General features: G+C 45.5%; 4 protein-coding genes across 4 annotated transcripts in view; 2 read left to right on the top strand and 2 right to left on the bottom strand.

The window, feature by feature from the left end:
• Positions 1 to 1,144: 1,144 nt before the first annotated feature.
• Positions 1,145 to 2,729, top strand: C922_03219 (Ca2+:H+ antiporter; the record flags this gene model as incomplete). The annotated part of the gene is made up of 2 exons (XM_008818811.1): positions 1,145 to 2,466; positions 2,615 to 2,729. 2 exons carry the CDS (start codon positions 1,145 to 1,147, stop codon positions 2,727 to 2,729), a joined length of 1,437 nt encoding a protein of 478 aa, XP_008817033.1.
• A 920-nt stretch (positions 2,730 to 3,649) lies between these two features.
• C922_03220 (hypothetical protein) lies at positions 3,650 to 10,637 on the bottom strand (the record flags this gene model as incomplete). The annotated part of the gene is made up of 2 exons (XM_008818812.1): positions 3,650 to 3,814; positions 4,026 to 10,637. The coding sequence occupies 2 exons, from the start codon at positions 10,635 to 10,637 to the stop codon at positions 3,650 to 3,652; spliced, it is 6,777 nt and encodes a 2,258-aa protein (XP_008817034.1).
• A 3,190-nt stretch (positions 10,638 to 13,827) lies between these two features.
• C922_03221 (phenylalanyl-tRNA synthetase alpha chain) lies at positions 13,828 to 15,282 on the top strand (the record flags this gene model as incomplete). The annotated part of the gene is made up of 1 exon (XM_008818813.1): positions 13,828 to 15,282. The coding sequence occupies one exon, from the start codon at positions 13,828 to 13,830 to the stop codon at positions 15,280 to 15,282; it is 1,455 nt and encodes a 484-aa protein (XP_008817035.1).
• Positions 15,283 to 15,778: 496 nt separating this feature from the next.
• The window catches only part of C922_03222 (hypothetical protein), a gene marked incomplete at both ends in the record, with an annotated part of 9,321 nt that continues 5,169 nt past the window's right edge, over positions 15,779 to 19,930 (bottom strand). The window contains 7 exons of the mRNA XM_008818814.1: positions 15,779 to 15,841; positions 16,044 to 16,207; positions 16,317 to 16,407; positions 16,638 to 16,961; positions 17,169 to 17,527; positions 17,570 to 18,999; positions 19,198 to 19,910. Of these exons, the coding sequence (XP_008817036.1) occupies positions 15,779 to 15,841; positions 16,044 to 16,207; positions 16,317 to 16,407; positions 16,638 to 16,961; positions 17,169 to 17,527; positions 17,570 to 18,999; positions 19,198 to 19,910 (3,144 nt within the window). The remainder of the gene's footprint in view (positions 15,842 to 16,043; positions 16,208 to 16,316; positions 16,408 to 16,637; positions 16,962 to 17,168; positions 17,528 to 17,569; positions 19,000 to 19,197; positions 19,911 to 19,930) is intronic.

Genomic DNA, 19,930 nt, shown 5'->3' on the forward strand with positions numbered 1-19,930 from the left:
AAAAGAGGTGTAGAAATATCCGCTCCCACCAAGGCCACACATATCTGATCTGCATGTGCTTATCTCCTTTTTTTCTTTTGGTGGAGGGGTGGGACTTTAAAAAAAGTCCTTTCACACTTTTCCCTTTGCGATTTTCTCGCTCTGTGTTCATCTAACAGGGGAAAAAAAAAAAGAAAAAAAAAAGGATCTAATGTAGGCGAAGCTTGCTTAAGAAGCAATTCTGCGCAGGTTACTTCGCTCGGCCACGTTCACAATATACCAGGGATCTCCCTCAGAGCGAATTTAGTGAACCATGTGCTTTTTGCCATTTTGTGATTTATTTGTTCCATATAAATGTATATTTTGTGTATTTTGTTTATATATATTTTTTTCCCCATTTCGATCCCTCTGCCCTCATTTGGCATACACCATTTTACCTAGCCTACCAACTTAACTTCCCTGCCCCTCAAACAGGAACTTTCCGTTGGCCCATTTTTCCCTACCCCCCAGTGGATGTGTAAACCTTGCGGGGAGCTGCGCTTATGTGTGCCGCCAAATTATGCACTTGGGTATATGGTTCCTCCTCGGCTCCAATTCCTCATTGTTCACACGTTCGAGGTTCTCACGCCTCAGCTCTCACACTGCAGCACCCACCGCGAACCTAGGCAGGGTAGCCGTGCAAACCGAGGAATACCTCGTTTAATTTCCCCCTCCTGTGCCCGCCCCGACGCTACACAAATGGAAAAGGAAGGCCACGTGTACTCTTTTCGCAATTGAAAAAGTAGTTTTTCTTTTTTTTCTAAGTTGTGATTTTTCACCCCCTTGCACAATACAAACACATATTGCATATCCGCAGTGCAAATTTCCCCCCTTGATTCATTCTCCCCTCCCCCTTCACCTCAACGTTGCAGCGTTGTACCGTTTCGCCGCTGACCCCTGGTTTGTCACTGTTGCTTACGAAGCTCCTGCGTAATGGGCCCGTGTACATGCTTCTTCTTAGTGATTCGCCGCACCCAGTCGAGTTGACCCCCCCAGGGATATATCCTACACCTTGCCTCTGGGCAGCTACGCCCCTTCGACACTCTGCCACTTCTTTTCCGCGGCTTCGACACTCTGCCACCGCTTCTCCGCCGCTTCGCACCGCTTTACCTTCGCGAGAGCCAAGATGGTTATGGGCAGAGTGCGCGCCACGTCTTACGTAAGACGCACAATTTCGCAGCCGCTAAACAAAAATGTGGCCCAGATCAAAAGCACCAAGGGCACAACGGGCCTGAACGACACAAATTTAATACGAAACAAAAATCTGCACTTGCAACTGCTATGTAACAACAAAACGCCCAATGGAGGACTTGACGATGATCTCGATGAACATTTCGGATACAGAGAAATAGGGCCATATTATTCTCTCAAAAAAAGCGATGTCTCAGGGATTTACAATATGCTAAAAAATAAGTTAAACATATTCTTAATTTTTGTGCCAATAGGAATTATAAGTTACCTCATAGGGTGCAAAGACATATACATTTTCTTTTTTAACTTCATGGCGTTGATACCTCTGTCGGCGCTGATGGGGCATGTAACAGAAGACTTGGCCTTGCACACAGGAGAAATAATTGGTGGCTTGCTAAATGCTACATTCGGCAATCTGATGGAAATGATATTCTCCATTCAAGCCTTAAACGCTGGGTTGATAAATGTCGTCCAGGGGACACTTCTAGGAAGTATACTGTCCAATTTGCTGCTAGTCCTTGGCATGTCTTTTTTCGCTGGCGGCTTATATCATCATGTACAAAAATTTAATGAGAAGGGAGCAACGTGCAGTACCTCGTTGTTGCTCCTATCCAGTCTGGCTATAACCATTCCGACCGTCTCATCAGTTACCACAAACAATAACGTTGAAGTACTTTTAAAAGTATCCAGAATAACTGCAGTTTTGATTTTTTTAACCTACTGCTTATTTCTTCTGTTTCAATTGTACACACATATATCACTATTTCAAGACAAAGAAATGACTGAAGAAGTGCCACAGCTGTCCGTTCTCGCAGGATCCATTTTTTTAATCCTAATAACGGTCCTTGTAAGCATCCACTCGGAATATCTTATTACCACCATTGAAGCAGTTGTCAAGTATTACAACATATCTGAAAATTTTATTGGAGTTATTCTTTTGCCCGTAGTAGGTAACGCCACGGAGCATTTAACAGCCGTTACAGTGGCTATAAAAAACAAAGTCGACTTAACCATGGGGGTAGCTGTCGGATCCTCTGCACAGATTGCCCTTTTCGTTGTCCCAGTTACGGTACTTTTTGGCTGGATTTTAAATAAACCAATGACCCTCGCCTTTTCGCCCCTCTCCAGCGTCATTTTAGTAATTTCTGTCATTGTCACCATGGCAATTGTGCAAGACGGGGAGAGCAACTGGTTGGAGGGGGTTCTCCTCATCACGGCGTACCTCATTGTCGGGGTTGTTTTCTGGTTCGACACGTCGTAAGGGGTTCGAAAAAGAGGAAAAAAATTGAAAAAGCAAAATAAACAAAATAAACCGAATAAACAAAATAAACCGAATAAACAAAATAAACCGAATAAACAAAATAAACCGAATAAACAAAATAAACCGAATAAACGGAATAGACAGAATAAACGGAATAGACAGAATAAACGGCATAGACAGAATAAACGGAATAGACAGAATAAACGGCATAGACAGAATAAACGGAATAGACAGAATATACCGAATAAACGGGACATAGTTCCGCAAAATGGAATAAAATGCCTTGCCTGTTCAAGCAAAAGGGAAGAAATAGCTAGCCATTTTCACCTTTGGAAAAAAAAAGAAAAAAAAAACTGCACATATTAAACAGCCATTTTTACCTTTTAAAAAAAATGACCTCTTTTAATTTGCATATTTGATGTCCACATGCTATGCATTTTTTGTTCATTCCTCATTTTATTGTTTTCTTCTTTTTTTTTTTTTTTTTGTTAATTAACAGGCTGCAGGAGGTACCTACATAGAATAAACTCATTTTGGTATCTCCCCAAGCCCCTTCTTAAAACTACCTCCCTTTCGCAGTGTCTTCCATGACTCCATGGAACTGCTCCTGCAGGGTGGGTATTTTTTTAAAGTCGTATTGGTGTGACCGCCGCGCAGACTTGGTATACTCTCCCCCTGCGCTGTTCGTTTGGGGCGTTTTAAAAAACGACTTACGCGTGTGCACACCTGGAACACCTCGCCTACCAATTCCCCGTTCGTCATCTTTTCAGCTATCAAGCTCAGCGGAGGATAATTCATTGAAATAAAAAGTGCACACACGCACGGCGCACTCTATGTAGCAAAGTTCGCGCCATGTAGCAAGTTGACGGACGTTCATGTGAAGTCAGTTTGGGGGGGGAAAATCAATGCGCAGGTGCACGTGCGGATAAATATGCCGATAAAGAGGCCAATAAATACGCCGATGAATATGTTCGCTCACGCGTTGGTAGACACGGGGGTAAAATAACCAGCTATAATGCTTAACCTGGCGGGGGGATACCTCCTTAGCAGCATCCGACGAGGCGAGGCTCCCCTCTTTCTGAGTACAAATCCACAAAAAAAAAAAACACACAGGAATGAGTGTGAACCACGCGGAAGTAGCAAATGGCCTCAATTCTATTCATCCTGGTACGTTCTTCTTCACCCCACTACGTTCTTCTTCACCCTCTCAATCTTGACCAACCGGGAGTCAAAACACAAGTCGCCCTTTTTCCCACTGCGCTTCTCCCGCATGAAGCTTCTAAAATAGTACTCCTTCAGTATTACCCACAGGGACCGACTGATGTCCGTCTGGATGAATGCCATCTGCTCGGGAAGAAACGAAGAGAAAAAAAAAAAAAAAAATGATTAAACCGTTTCGCGGAGAATGCGTAACATACATGCGACATGCCTCAGTTGAAGGTTCCCCCAAAAAAGTACCAAATGGATTATTAGTTCACATTGCTATGCGCCACCACTTCCGGTTTGGCTTCCATACGTGTGCAAAAGGATAGTTACCCCTCACAGTGCTCCTTACCTGCGTCAGCAACGGGATGTGGGGAGACAAACATTGCCATAAGATACGGTGAGAGGATAGGAACAAAAAAATAGGCACTATCGAATGCGCGTAAATACTAAGTCTCTGTACTTCCGTACTCTCAGACATAACAAAGTCATAGGAGAAGGAAACTGTGCTGCAGTACTGATTGATAAACTGGTTCTTTATATTTTCACACATCTTCATGTCTTTGGCAGGGCTGGAAATGGGTAAATTATCCAAAGCGTATAAAAGCAAATTGTCGTGTAAATAGAAAACCTTATTTTCCATGTTGGAGGAATACAACTCCTCTTTTTCCTTTTCCATTTCTTCGCTATGCATCCTCCAGTTTTTTAAAATGACTTGCACCCTCCTGCTATCCACGAGCATTTCTTCCTTCTCGTTTATATTGGCGCAGTTGAAAATGCTTTTAAAGTAAATGGACTTCTTCAGGAAGAGCAACATGGTTTTGATAAAGATTTTTTCGAGCAGCTCCTTCCTCTCCTCTGTCAGTTCTTCGTGCGCGTTTTCGCGAGACTCTTCCCGAGGCTCCTCCGGCGTACCTTCGTCTTTGACTTCGTGCTTCACTTGGCACTTGACTTCGCTCTTGACCTCGTCGCTGTTCTCGCCGCCGTCCTCGCCGCTATCCTTGCCGCTCCCCTCCCCCGAGACAGACAACTCCGAAAGCCTTCTCTTCTTGCAAACGTGGTCGGCGCTGGTGGTGTTCTCCCCGTGCGCCGCGTCGTCGCCACCCTTGACGCAGCTTCCCATAGAGGAACGCCCCCCGCCGGCTTTCGCACTAACGAAGCCTGTGGCCAAAAAGTCAGGGTCGTAAGTAACCAGGAGATATAAGGTGGACAGGGCGGTAATGATAAGTGTGTGCGACACGGGGATATCAAAATAGAGATAAATATACAATGGGAATGAGCACAAGCGAAGGAAGGACAACATATAAGAGTGCAACGGCATAACGTCATTCTCAATCATGCGAATGATGAGCTTCATCATCGTTTCTAGGAAGAGAAATCCGTTGTAATTCAAAATGCACAAAGGGACACTTAAATAAGTGTACGCACACTTGACATTTATTGTTTCATTTAAAATCCAGAAAATAAAAGACACATGCAACATCCTCTTCGGAATTAAATACAAAATGTGAGTTAATATATTTAAGGACAAAATGGCAATGTTCAGGTGACTATTGACCCGCTTATACACTTTTAAAAGAATCTTTTTCGTAATTTCGTGCAAATCAAGGATGATATATTTTTTAAACTTCTCCTTCTCTTGACAAATGAGTGGACCATTGTACTTATACTTCCTCATTAAAAACTCGTAATCAATTTTTTTATAAATATTATATTTTTTGTTGTTTCTTCGGAATATTTTTAAAAACAGTTTTTTTATCTTTTTCCTGTATTCCATTCCGCTAAGTTGGTTTGTCCCTCCGGCCATTACCGGAGGGGGGGGCTCCTCCTCTTCTCTTTCGACTTCCCCTATTGATGTTTTTTCCGCAGATCCATTTTGTAGGATGTCTTCCCCATTTGTGTCCTTCTCCAAAAGGATAGGGAAACAATTTATTTTGTCCTCCTGGACATTCTCCCCTTCAGTTTTCTTCCCCCCCTTGGGAGTATCCCCCTCGTGTGAAAATGATCTGGACTCCTCTGTGTGCACCTCCGATTCAATGAACAGCTTATTCTTCTTATCGAAAAGGGCAGTAATTTTCAACTTACTTTTACGTTGCAAAAACTGAGAAGGAAAAAATATATACTTGAGAGAAATGCTTCTTCCTAATTCGTTATTTAATATGTCCACACATATGAACATGTTCAGGTAAATATTTTGTATTGCCTTCTCATGGAAAATAATATTTTCGAAATTTTTTAAAAAAATTAATTCAAAGATACTTAAAAATTTACTTATGTCAAAATAGTGTAGAAGTTTGTTTTGTTTTATTTTTTTCTCTTGAAATATTTTTTTCATTTCTTCGTATACCTCCTTTTTCATATTTTTAAAAATTTTCTTCATTTCCTTCTTGTTGTCTTCCTGGCTGTTTGACGGTTTGTTTCCCTGGTTGTCCTGCTGGTTGCCTTGCTGGTTGTCCTGCTGGTTGCCTGGCTGGTTGTCCTGCTGGTTGTCTTTCCTCTCGATGTTTATCCCTGTTGTGCCACATTTTTTGCAGAATTTCTCCTCCTCATTGATTTCCCCATTTTCGTTCATACATTGGACATTTCCCACCCGGTTATTTTCCTGCTTGACTGCTCCCCTCAGCGTTGTCATTTCCTCCTGCTTCCTCATTTGGGTACCTCCCCCGGGAAGGCCATTCGTCCCATCATCTTCGTTCGGCGCGTAAAGGCCGCTTATCAGCCCATCGTAATTTGTGGGGGAATTTTGCGCGTACGGGCTCCCTCCAAGGGGGATGCCGCTCACCTGACTGTTGTAAGTTTTCTCGAATTGGGCTCCATATACTTCACCCCCTCCCAGTGGGTTCACGTGACTTGTCATGTTATACGTGCTTCCCACTAAAACGGGGTCATTCACACTCTGTGTAATAATTTCGGCTATGCCCGGATCGGGATACGCCCCGTAATTGCTGTTGCTCATCTGCTGGGGGGAAGATGTCTCACCCGAATCTTTCTTAACTACATGAGAAAGCGCGGCGTCATCAGACTTTTGGTCCCCCCCTCGATCGTAATTCTCTGCACTCCGGTTGCCACTTAAATGGTGGCTACTCGAAGTACTGGTACCTTCCAAGGGGTGCATCTGCATTCCCATACCGCTCCCTCCATTAGGGGTACCCCCATTGTTGTCCTCGTGAATGGATGGGTCATCCTTTTGCGCGTCTACTACCCTATTTGCAGCACCCCCTTCTTCCTTCACCTTGATGTCGTTTGCAAAATCGTCATTTCGGGAAATCGCTTCGTTATTGTGCCTGCTCAGGAGGCTCTTCACACCTTCACCTCCATTTGTCGCTTCGTCGAAACCGTTATTGGGGAAATTACTATCGCACAGGTTACCCCCTTGTCGGTTAAGCTTCTCCCTGGTGCAATTCACGTCGTGTGCTTTCTCCTGATCGACGTTGTTCCTCACGTGCTGGTTCACATCTCCGTTGGATCCACTTCCTAAATGAGCTGACGACTTGTCAGCCATGAAGGGCACCTCACTCTTCGGCATGGAAAAATTCGCAGTCTCCAGAGAAGACCCTTCCTCACGAATGGGCAGCATTTCGCTACTGGGGGGTAGAGAATAACCGCAGATACTGCTCAAGCGGCTGTTCTCACGCTTATCACATACATTGGTCTGCTCGCTTTGCCACTTCGCCTGATCGCTTTGCCATTTCGCCTGATCGCTTGGCCATTTGGCCTCCCCTTTGAGAAACGCCGCGTCACCTACCTGCTCCGTCCAGCCAATCCCACTCGCCGCTTCCCCCCTGTCACAAAGTTTGGTGTTGGTCTCCTCTTCACCCCCTTGAACCTTCACACTCACACGAACACCTTCCCCGATCAGTTCACCCCCACTTTCCATCATTTTTTTCTTATCGCTCAGAATTTTGCCATACCCCCTAGTCATGCCCCTACTTGGAGGATCCTCCTTTTTGACTACCCCGTTCTTGTAGCTGCAGAGGCTACAGCCTGATGATGAATCGGACGAGTCGTCTGACCAGAACTCCTTATCGACAGTCCTACTGCACAAGAGATGACCTACCCCTGTTGAGTGCTCCCCTCCATCATCCTTCCCACTCGATTCACCTATATCATTATTATCACCGATATTTATTTTATCACTCTCTTGGCTGTCCTTACACAGTTCGTTCATTTTACTCTCCTCAGGCATATCATCACAAGTGGAATTTCCCTCAGGGATCTTTTCCCTCTTAAGATTTTCCTTAATCTTTCCGATATCCATTTTGTCGAAGCTACCACCCGTTTGTGTTGTGTCCCTACCCCTGGATGTTTCTATCTTGTCTGTCTCTTCTGCTACCAAGCCTTCCTTAATGTCGTCACTTTTTTTATCACAAAAATAAAGGTTATACTTTCTCGTTTGAAAGATGTTATTCATTATATATAGGATTAGGAAGACAAATTCTTGGCTGCTTTTTTTTATGAGAGATTTTTTCAATTCCTCTTTATCTTTGTATAGACTCTCTGCTGATTGGTTTCCTCCTCTAGTCGTCGTTCCCCCCATGATTATGTTCTCTATATCCGAGCTGTCCACGCTGCTGGGGGGGTTGGAGCTCCAGGGGAGCCCCTCTTCCCAGTGGCTTCCGCCGTCGGCCGTGCTGGTTCCTTCCCCGGGGGAATCTTCCTCCGACGAGTTTTCCACCCCCGCTGAGTCATTCGCCTCTACTGAGTCATTCGCCATTACTGAGTCATTCGCCTCTACTGAGTTATTAGCCTCTACTGAGTTATTCCCCTCTGCTGAGTCATTCGCCTCTGTTGCGTTATTTACCTCGGTTCCGTCATTCCCTTCCGGTGCGTCGGTCACTTCTGACCGGCTTCCCATCTCCCCGGACGACCTGCCCGCGTGCCTGATTTTCCGCCTCTTATCACGGCAGTATCCACTGTAGGATAAATACAAACGGGCTATCTCGCTCACGTTTACTTCTTCACTTAGGACCGTCCCCATGATGGCGCTTCTCTCCCCCTGGGGGGATCCCTCCAGAGTTTTTCCCCCTTTAAAGTCCAAATTATCACCCCCCGGTGCTGAACATACGCCGCATCCCATGGGGTACTTACCCTCCCTAGTGGTCACGAAGCCACTGTGATCATCACCACCCAGTGTCATATACCCCTTCCCAGCCGCCCACCCATTCTGGTTTGATAAATAATCGCTAAAACTTTTTACCATTATCTCCAGAGCCCTATCCTTCATTCTGACCTTGGAGTAAAAGATGCTGAGCATCTCGTCCAGTACTTGCAACAGCATAGAGATGATTATATTAATTTGCTTCCTCGATAGAGACATATCATTGGTGACCGATAGGGTATACAGAACGTTGAGACATAATATAAAATCTGCCACTTTTTCTTTTCTTCTGTTTAGTCCTAATAGAATCCTGTATATGTCGATGCAGTTCCTGGCGTCCATGCTGATGTCGTTCCTTACCTGCAGACCGTATGGCAATGAGGCTGGGTAGCCTTCCAACGAGAGGAGGTTTGTCCGCCCGCCGATTCCCACCATCAACTTCTCATTTGCTTTTCCGTCATAGGGGGAGTAGTAACCCTGGTAGTAGTCGCCTCCATAATTGCACCCGTAGTTCACCCCCTGGTGCACACCGCCATTCGCCCCATTCGCGCCACTGCCTCCCATGCCGCTCGAAACGAAACCTCCTGGAGGGGAGGCGCCCGCGTAATTGTATCCTTCCAGCGAGTTGCCCATGGGGTGAGGGACCCCAACAAAGCCGGTTGCTCCATGGTTAAAGAAATAATTCCCCATATTTGCACTTCCGTCAATTGGGACTCTCTCAATTGCGCTTCGGTCAATTGCACTTCCCCCCGCACCCACCTCGCTCGTGCTGACCACTTCACTGTTATGAAGGTACTTTCCCCGGCTCATTGAGCTCGGATCCATGTAACTGTTCTGTTCGAACGTCGCCGCGACGGCATAGGGTAACTCCCCACCGTAGTAGTAATATCCTCCTGCGCCCCCATTCATGTCGTGAAGAGAACTCACATGGTAATTGGGGAAGCCTCCCCCGTTTGGAACCCCCCCCCCGTTTGCATAATTCACGTAGGCCCCATAATTGGCGAGGTTATAATCCGCCAAGCACATCGGAGGCATGTCCAAGTCGGGGAAGTCCCCTTCCGTATTAAAGCTGCGCTTCTTAGTGAGCCCCTTCTTGTGGCTGCCTCTAGTTTTGCCCCTTTCAACTCGACTGCTCCTCATGCTCATCTGGGCCCGCATCCTCTCTCCACCATACCAGTTTGCATTTCCATTGAGGTAGTCCTCCAAACAGTAGGCATTTCCATTTTGGCACATACTATCCTTCCACAGCCTATCTGGGGGGCTGCTCATATTATAAGCGTCCACATAAGTGGGATTCACGCTTCCATTACTACCATATGTGTGTAACCCTTTCCAGGAACCTTTCACACTTCCCATTAAATGATCCGCATTATTAATGACCCCCGGATGTACCATCCCCCCGGGGATGTTCACACCATCTAATTGTCCTGCGTGTCGCAAATTGGGAATGTGTGTCTCTGTCTTCACCTTCCTGTTGTTACCTTTACTAATAGATATTTTTTTATTATACCTCAGATCAAAACTGCTGGGAGCTTTGGCTATCCGACCCTTCTTCGGGGATACCTTTCCCTTTTTTATGTTATCATGGATTCTTTCGAATTCTCTCAGATAGGTCAGGTAGTATTCCTTAATACATTTTATGTCTTCTATAAGTTTTATATTTTTCTCCTTATTGATGAGCCCAAACTCTCTTGCTATTTTAACCCACTTAGAATTTCTACTAACACAGGAGTAGCCCCCATGGCTCAGCACGCTCAAATACAGATCATACAGCTCGATGTCAATTCCCTCGATTAGCGGCGGAATCTGGTTAATGTCATTTTGGTAGTACTCCTGGTACTTTCGGTAAAACTCTCCCCTCTCCATGGCGGGGAAGCTGCGAGGCGGAGAAGCGGCGGCGCAGGGGAAACTATCCTGCCGAGGAGACGATGCTGCTAACGAAACTATCCTGCCGAGGAAACTACGCCGCCTGGTGCAAACTTGGCGGAGGAACCGCCGACCCAACTGCCCTGTAAAGAAACGCTTCCCCCTTCTGGCTTATCTCTTTTTTTCCCTTCCTCTTTATTAGACGCCTCTAGCCCACCCGCTGTACACCCTTCGACCAAATAATGTACGATCCACTTCTGCTCCTCCGCGCGTGTCTGTGTATGGGCTATCTAACAGGTGGCATACGGCACGATGCCGGAGAGTAGGCCACTCAGGAGGAGAGACTCCTGGAGGGGAAGTAGCCCTCCCCTTCCAGTGGCACAACCCGGGGGGCACACTAAGGCGAATGGAGAACTGGACTGCAGGATGGTGTATCCCACAAACCACTCTCTTCGTGAAGACATGCAGCTGAACCGTCTATATCAGTTTTGCACAAAAAGAGATGTTGCGAAGAGGTGGAAATGGGTTACTAGGCAAGGGGGTTAGAGAAACAGCGGAAGGAACGCCGATCTGGATGTTTCTGTGTGTCTCTGTGTGGAGAGGGAGATAAAAACAAACAAAGCAAAACTGTTCTCATATAAAGGTATGCACGGAATGGAGCTACTCGAGGGGTTGTCTCTCCCCCCACCATCTATGTCAGCTACACTCTCTCAAGTCTGTGGGCATAGGCTCTCCCCATGTAGACTCTTCCCCCCCCCCCTGTTGTGTTGAAGAAAATGCTCCCAACAGGTACAATCTTAGTAGTGGGGGTTACGAAAGATAGGCAACTAGCATCGCGTATCCCTCTCCCCCCCCAGTAACAAAGGAAGCACATACAAGTAGGGGCAACTCCGTAGGGTATAATCATAAACATAAGCGTGCAGGTAAGCATACAGATGAGCGTAAACGCGAGCCTGGAAGGAAATAATACATACATATATATTATATATGCGTATGTTATATACCCTCACGTATACTTAAGCATTTCTTCTTTCGCGGTTAAAAATCAAAAAAGGTAACAGAAAAAAAAAATAATAAATAAAATGTATCTTTTCAGGGTACGCAGAGAGTGTTATTTTTTTCCCTCTTTGCGTTATTTTTTTTCTTTTTGTTTTTTTTTACGTTTCATAATTTATTTTCTTCTTAATAAATCGTTTTGTTTATTTCTTATTTTCTTTAATTTGTCCCTTCCTACCATTTGGCTTTTTTTTTTTTTTTTTTTCTTGCCCCAAAATTTCCTCGACGAAAAAAAAGCAAAGTTCAAAAATATAAACAAAAAAAAAATAGGGAACCCAAGAAAAAATGACACAAAAAATTAGAATAAACAAAAATGAAAAGGCAATGTTTTACCAATTAAATAGCACAAAAAAGGATTTAAGTGAAGTCGTGTTATGTATTATTAAAACGGGGAGTTTTCGAATGTTTTGCGATTTTTTCCATTTTTTCCAATTTGTGGAATTTGTGGAAATTTTTGGAATCTTTTGGAATTTTTGGAATTTCTTGGAATTTTTGGAATTTCTTGAAATTTTCTGGAATTTGTGGAAATGTTTGCAATTTTTTGGAACTTTTTTAGCTTGGTTTCTTTTTTTTTTCTTTTTTTTTTTTTCCTAAAGACATACAACTAGCAACCCGTTGTACGCATAAAAGGACAAAAGGCTCCAACTTCTTCGAAGTCAATAGACAGGAAAAGCATAGGCGAGAAAATTATCTGCAAAGCAACGGGTGGGTGCTCTAGCGCCAGAACACCAGGTGTGGTGTCCCTGTGTACAAAACCGCGGGGAATTGTACCTTCGAGGGGGGGGGTCGGAGTGCTTAGAATGATCCAATGCGTATAACCATCCCAATGGGTGTAGTCACCGCAGTGCTGCACATGAACAGAAGGGTACCCTGCAGGTGAGCTTCTCCTCCAAGCGCGTGGCCCGGAATAGGTCCAAAACGTTCAGGGGCATACATAGATATACATACAAACGTGCCAGCGTACAGACGTAGAAGAGTAAGAGCATGCATACATACGAACATACTAGCGTGCCAACCTGCGAACGTACATTGGTACCACCTTTGGCACATCCACTCGGCTTGGCGGAAAGTCACCGCAGCGCCGTCCGTTCTTTAAATCAAAACGCGGCATACGCTTACAAACAGGAGGGTGGTGTGGGTCACTCCTTCGCGTATTTTCCACCCCCCCTCGTGCATGCAGCCGCTTCATCAACGGCGGAGCGTTAGACTCCAACTGAAGGAAGGGATCATTCTTCCCGTTTAACGGTGCGACGAGAAAAGTGGGAATTTGCCACCCCCCTTCAGGTTTTCATACCAAACGTGGCTCTGTGTACTAATCTGTCTAGGACACCGATGCGCCTATCCACAAAGGCATTAGGAGGGGTTTTCTGCACGCACAGCCGTAACACTTACTTCCCCTGCACCAAACGCTTTCCTTTCACCTGTGCGTGGATCCCGCGCGGTGCACCCACACCTGTCGCGCATGAAGAAAGGAATAAAATCGGTCCCAGTCAGCCATGTAGGTTTCCTACTTTTTTCTTCCCAATGATGCGTGACCCTGATACACTTTTTTTTTTTTTTTTTCAAAGTGTGAATTTCCCACTTCGATCGCTTGTTCAGCGCGCATAAAGGTGAATCTAGTTGCCACCTCCAGAGCGCCCGTAAGGACTCGTCCCGCCCCGCTGTACAGCGTTAAATAGGCACAGCGTAAAAATATATAGGAACATATAGGTATATACACTACCCATATGCATGCCACTCCCCTCAACACATACCCCGTGCAGTGTCGAAACGCTCTGTGGGAGGGGCGCCAGTCCGGTTGGTCGAGAGAGCAAATCGGCTAGGAAGCAAATCGCGTATGAAGCTAACCTGTGGAAAGGCTAACCAGCAGGAAGGCTACCCCGTGGGAAGGCTAATCAGTCAAAAAGCAACTCAACTTTCAACAAAATTTGCTTCCACCCTCACGATCCCCAGGGGAGGAAAAACCCGCGGATAAAGCGACCCCGATTATGTGCATTGCCATTCCAGGTGAGCTCCTCCCATAAGTAACCCTCTGCAGTGTGGTTTTTCTTTTTTTGCTTTCCCCCTTTCCGCGTCGCCCTACCAACCATGTGATAGCCACGCCAAACACACTCGAAGCAACCTCCCACCCGCAATGGTGCTGCCACTGCCCAAACTCATCCAGGCGAATGAAGGAAGAATATTATACCATGTTACAAATCACCCAATAAGGACAGTTAAAAAAAAAATCGAAAATTTCTTCAAATACGAATCTTTGGATAACCTAAACAGTGACGTCAGTGTGAGGCAAAACTTTGATGAGCTTTTCGTGCCGCTCACACACCCCGCTAGGAGCATAAAAGATACATTTTACTTAAGTGAAAATTACGTAAAACATTTTTCGACTCTCCATAATGATGTATACACTCCTCTAGAGAATACCAATGGCATTTATAAATACTACTTAGCCACCAAATTGGTGGGCCATCAGAACGTCCTGCTGAAAAGGACTCATATGACTGCACATTTACCTGACCTGTTAAGGCGAAATTACAAAAATGTTATCTACACGGGAAATGTCTACAGAAGGGACGAAATTGATAGATTTCACTTTCCCATTTTCCATCAGACTGATGGGTTTTTGATCCGCCCCGACAACTTTGACGTCGAAACGGATTTGAAGAGAAACCTTCAACAATTGATTCGATACTTGTTTGCTTCTTCTGACATACCGATGAAATGGGAAGATAACACGTCCTTTCCGTTTACCAACCCTTCGTTCGAGCTGTACATCCGAGGGGCATCGTCAGGAGGAACTGGCACGACTCGAGATGACAACAGGGATGCTTGTGTAGGCACCTCAGATGGGGACCCTCCCGGTGGAGAACTCCGCTGGGTGGAGGTCCTCGGGTGCGGGAAAATCAAAAAGGAAGTCATCGCCATGGCCCTGCACGCGGAAGATATATGCCAAATAATAGAGGACGAGATTGCCTGCCATGATAGGGGCCTCCTGATCCAGCTCCAATCGATTGAGACGGCCGCGATTGATGCTGCAGAGAGTGAGGGCACCATCAATGAGGCCGCCGCGACTGAGGATACCCAGAAGGATATCCTGGACAAGCTCTGCAGCACCCCCCTCAACAACCGAATTGATGCTCAAATGAACAAATTCTTAAAAACGATTAGGTACCAAGGATGGGCCTTCGGAATCGGACTTGAGCGACTAGCCATGCTGCTCTACCACATCCACGACATACGTCTTTTTTGGAGTAACGACAGCAGATTCATAGATCAGTTTGAGGAAGATGTAATAACCACATTCCACCCCTTCAGTAATTTCCCTCCTGTCGAAAAAGACATCTCCTTTTATGTCACCAGTCAATTTAAAGAAAATCTATTCTTTCAAATTTGCAGAGATATAGCTAGCGAAAATATCGAGCAAGTAAAAAAAATAGATTCTTACCACAACCCCAGGAACAATCAAACGAGTGTCTGCTATAGAATAACTTACCGGTCCCATAGTCAGAACCTTACCCATAGGGCTGTAAATGAGCTGCAAAGTAAAATTGTCCAAATGTTGGTGAAGAAGTGTGCAGTGACCATCCGGTAAGTCGCGTGCAGTCGCCATCCCAGCGTGTCCCTTTTTTGGAGAAGCGAAGGCAGCATTTTTGCAAAACTCGGGGAAGTGAAATCCCTTCTGGGGAAACACTGTTCTCACTTCACACAAAACTTCCTACTGGTGGTAGCAAAATGAACAGTTTCGAACAAAAAAAGTGGCGTAATGCTTGACATGACGCATGTCGTGGCATTCTACACAGTGGCAAAGGGAAAAATTCCTTCTCTCCCTCCGCCAATTTTTAAGTGTATCATTATGCGGAAGACTGCCAACTTAACCCATTAATTGGGGAACAATCTCTTCGTAACAGTTTGTAAATACTAAACAAGGTGACGATTAAAAGGTGCCTCCCCTTTTGGGGAAGAAATTTCTCGGCCCTCTTTGTTCCTCCAACCCTGTTATGAACCGTCATTATGTGCCTTGTGGATGCTCCATCCCCCTTTTACACTTTTTTTTTTTTTTTTCCTTTTTCTTCCTTTCGTCCCCACTTCTACCTCTGGTTGACGTCCTTCTTCGGGGGCTTCTTCATTTTGGTTTCCCGCTCTTGTGCAGTCTACGAGCGAAGGGGGTGGTGTTTTTTTATTTTTTGTCTCAACGCATATACATACGTCTGCCCAAAGGCAAACAGTTGTGTGTCTATTAAACAGCCATTTTTTGTTCTTTCAAAAAAAAGAAAAGAAAAATTATAAACCGTTCAGGCAAATTGTCGCTTTTTTTTTTTTTTTTTTTTCTTTTTTCTCTTTTTTGCACGTTACCATCCAGGGTACCAAACAGCCCAGGAACATCCAGTTTGACATGATCCCGCCAATTAAGGGGAACACTTTGCAATATATGAGGAAGGAGATGTTGTCTATGGACAGCTTCATGATGTTCTCGAATCGCTTGGAGTGCAGCAAGAATGACTTGACTTCGTAGAAATCTGCGGGGAGGGCGGTGAATCAGTCTGTCAATTGACCAGCACCTCAGTTGGTGAAGCGCCAAAAGGGATGAGCCGATCAACCGGTCAACTGCGCAGCTGCGCAACTTACCCATGGTCGAAAAATGAATCGGGAACCCAACGAACGTGTGGTTCGGCGGTACGGGGAATTTGTAGTACTGCCAGTTGAAGTACTGCTCCTCCTGAGGGGCAAAATGGGGGCGGGTCGCGCGAGCATGAGTTGGAACGAGGAAGAAACGGGTGCAGCAAGCTTTGTCTGTCCCGTGTCGCATGTTCTGTGTGTCGCACTGCACATGCTGAGTGTAGTGCACTCTACGTTTTGTGCCCACGTGGACATGAATTATAAGTGGATCCCCTTTGGAGGCAAAACGCACACTTTTACTTCTCCCCATGTGATGCTCTCCAATTTTACCAATGAGTAATACCAATTCCACTGTGAAATCTGATGAGCACGATACTTGGACGTGGGGTCTAATCTGCTCCACGTTTTTGGAGGGATCGATGTGGGAGCTTTTTCCTTTGATTCAGTTGGTCCGTTTAGATGCTGCCCACCAGTTTGAGTGTTCACATTAGCTCCCAGTCTGTCGTCTGTATTTTTTCCTTGCACATGTTCATAGAAGGTTCCCTGGAAGTTGTTCCCATGTAACATATCACTTGCATTATTATCTGCGTAACGGTTTTGCATCACCGGGTTGTGTGAGTAGCTATTATGCAGTTTCTCTTGTGCGATGCTCTGCTGAAAAGGTTAGTTGCCCGAATGGGAAAGAAAAAAAAGCGCATTGGTGTGATGGGCGTCACGAGCGTCATGGACGACATGGGTGTCATAAGTGTCATGGATGCCCCCGTTCTGGGCGAGACGGGATGTACCGTAAATGTCTGCACACGCCTCGATGAAGGCGCAGTCAAGCCTCTCCCAAATTGCGATAATCCGGGGAAGCCCTACCTGGTAACCCCCCACTGGGTTGCTGCCCATGTCGAGGAATTGCTGGTCCGCGTACATCTGATGATGGCTCTGGCAAAGGAACAGCTTCCTCCTTTGCAACGCGCCCATCACTTCTGTATCAGGCGACGAAGGGGAACTTTTTCTTCTGTTTTGCACCTTCTTCTGAATGACGAATGGGTTTCTCTCAAAACATGCATCGCTTCTTCTTTTCCTTTTCCCCCTAATCCTACGCTTTAGCAGAGCCATTTTTAACTTATGCATCTTCCTTTCCATCCTTTTTTTGTGATATCGTTTTTTATACTTGGCGACTAATTCACGTAACTTGTTCCCACTGGGGTGTGGCTTCCTCAGGCGGTACGCTCGACCGCTTCTGTCACCGAGTCTGTCACTGCTTTTGTCACCGCTTTTGTCACCTCTTTTGTCACCGCTTTTGTCACCGCTTTTGTCACCGCTTTTGTCACCGGTTCTTCTCCCCCGCTGTGTCACTTCCCCCTTGCAGGCATCATCAGTGCCGTCTCCCCAATGGTCCCCCCTCGAGGGGATAATAAGGTAGCCATTAAACAGATGATGACATATAGCGCACCTCTTATCATGCACTGACTTATTAACCCCCTTTGTATGTGTTTTTCCTCCCCCCAAGATGCTTTTCAAAAATGTCTGTGTGTCTACATAGCTGAAGAAGGACTCTCTACCTAGCCGACCACGTTGGAAAAATTCCCCCCCCAACTTAACGTCCACCATTTCTTCCTTCATCTGTTTCTCTTTCCGCTTCAAACTCTTCTGAAGTTTAAGAAGGTTATCATACTTTTTGTTGTACTTCTTGATATACTTGTTTGGAACATCTTGTCGTTCAATGCAGCCGTGCCGCCCTTCCGACTCCTCCCCTTTGTCTTCCTCTTCCGTTTTCTCCTCATCGTAGTGATACTTCTCTTTGATTTCTTTGTACAACTCCTCTTCCTCATTCGCCTCACTAGATGAGTCCCCTTTTCTGTCGATGGTACCGCCCCCCGTCATGGTTGGGATATCCTTCTCTTCAGCTGCCTCCCCTCCATTGGGGGTAAGGACACATTTTATCTTTTCCCCCATTTGGGGATCTTTCCCCTTAGCGCTCCCCTTATCACTTCCCCTATTACTCCCCCTATCACTCCCCCCATCAGTGCACTCTCCCCCCACGTCGGCCCTCTCCTGGTAATGCACAGGTGCATTGCTGAACCGTTTTATATTTTTCCTCTTCACACTATCATCATAGTTATTTAGGATGTCCGCGTTATTCCTACAAAAGACGTAGTTCTTTATGTACTGTTCCTTCCCATTATTGTACACCTCATCATTCATCCCGTATATGTAATCCTCTGGGATGTTTACCAGGTGCTTCTTCTGCTCCTGCTTTAGCATATCAGTGTGTTCACTTGGGTGGTAGGTCTGATAAAAGTTAAAATTATCTTTATTAACGTACTGTGCTTCAATGTTGGGGTAATAATCGTTCTTATATTGAGACCACGTTTTTCTCATTTGTGTTTTATCTCCTTGATTTTCTCCTCCGTTGTCGACTAATCCTATACCTGTTTGGGGGGATGCACCTCCCGCTTCTGCAGTTGCAGTGTTGTTTTGACCCGCTTTAGGCTCATCCCCCCCTGTACGGTCATAATTCTCAGGCTTCGTGTTGTAATTATTGTCCAAGTTGAGCTTATATTCACACAGGTCAATGTACATTTCTAGGAAATGTCTTATCTCCTTGGAATTCTCAAAGGAGGTCTCCAGTCCCTCCTTGGTCCTCATGAAGAGTATCATCTCTTGAATTTCATCCTCGAGATCCTTCGTGTACTTCACGCTGCGGGGGGGAGGGAGTGGGGAGGAAAGTTACAAATGGGGTGGCGAGAGGCATGAAAGGACGCATGGCAAGGGCAAACAGGGCTGGCTTATCCACCGGGGGAAAAACTCCACAGACTTCTTCGCCGACACCGCAGAGACGGATGAAAGGGATGACGCCGCTCACACTGCTCACGCCGCTGACTCCGATGTGCCTTACGAAAGCCTGTCGCTCAACGGGGTCGATATGGTAATTTCACTCTTGATCGGGATGGGGGAGTGATTCAGAAGGGGGCGCCACTGGTAGTTGTTCTCCAAATCGTACAGAATGCACGCGGGGTGATGATTCTGCATGTTCCCATACAGCTGCTCGTCATTAAAAATGACCTCGATGGACGAATAAGGCACATAAGCTAAAGTCTTCTCATAATCCAGCAGAGACATCTTTGGAGCAATGGGAATATTCTTAGAAAAATTCTCCAATAAATATTTTAACGCTTTACTAGAACTGTATGTCTCATTCTTTTCAAATTTTACTTCAAACGTATTATTAAACATCTCCTCATCGTTGAAAAGGATTTCCCGTACGTCTACATGCTCATCTTTCATGTGATTCTCTCCATAAAGGTCCATATTATATAGTCTGTTTTCTTCCTTCATGTCGTATTCGTCCTTGATTTGCTTCTCTCTCTTTTTTAATTCCTCTAGCCCGTATTGGATAAAGTTTGCTAAATATTCCCCAGTGTAATATTTTTTCCTGTCACTCTCCTCCACCATCTTGCTGATTATTTCCTTTTGATTGTTCACTTCTAATTCATTTCCTGATTTGCTGCTGTTCCATCTCTGCCTCAGGTGGATAATGCACTTGTTCGTCACTTCCCAGAAGCATACCCACCCGTCTTCGTGCCTCGTCATCACCCAGTAGTGGTTCTTCTTCCCGTTGTTTATTGTGC

Source organism: Plasmodium inui (assembly GCF_000524495.1).
Source record: "Plasmodium inui San Antonio 1 unplaced genomic scaffold supercont1.13, whole genome shotgun sequence".
Taxonomy (NCBI): Eukaryota; Apicomplexa; class Aconoidasida; order Haemosporida; family Plasmodiidae; genus Plasmodium; species Plasmodium inui.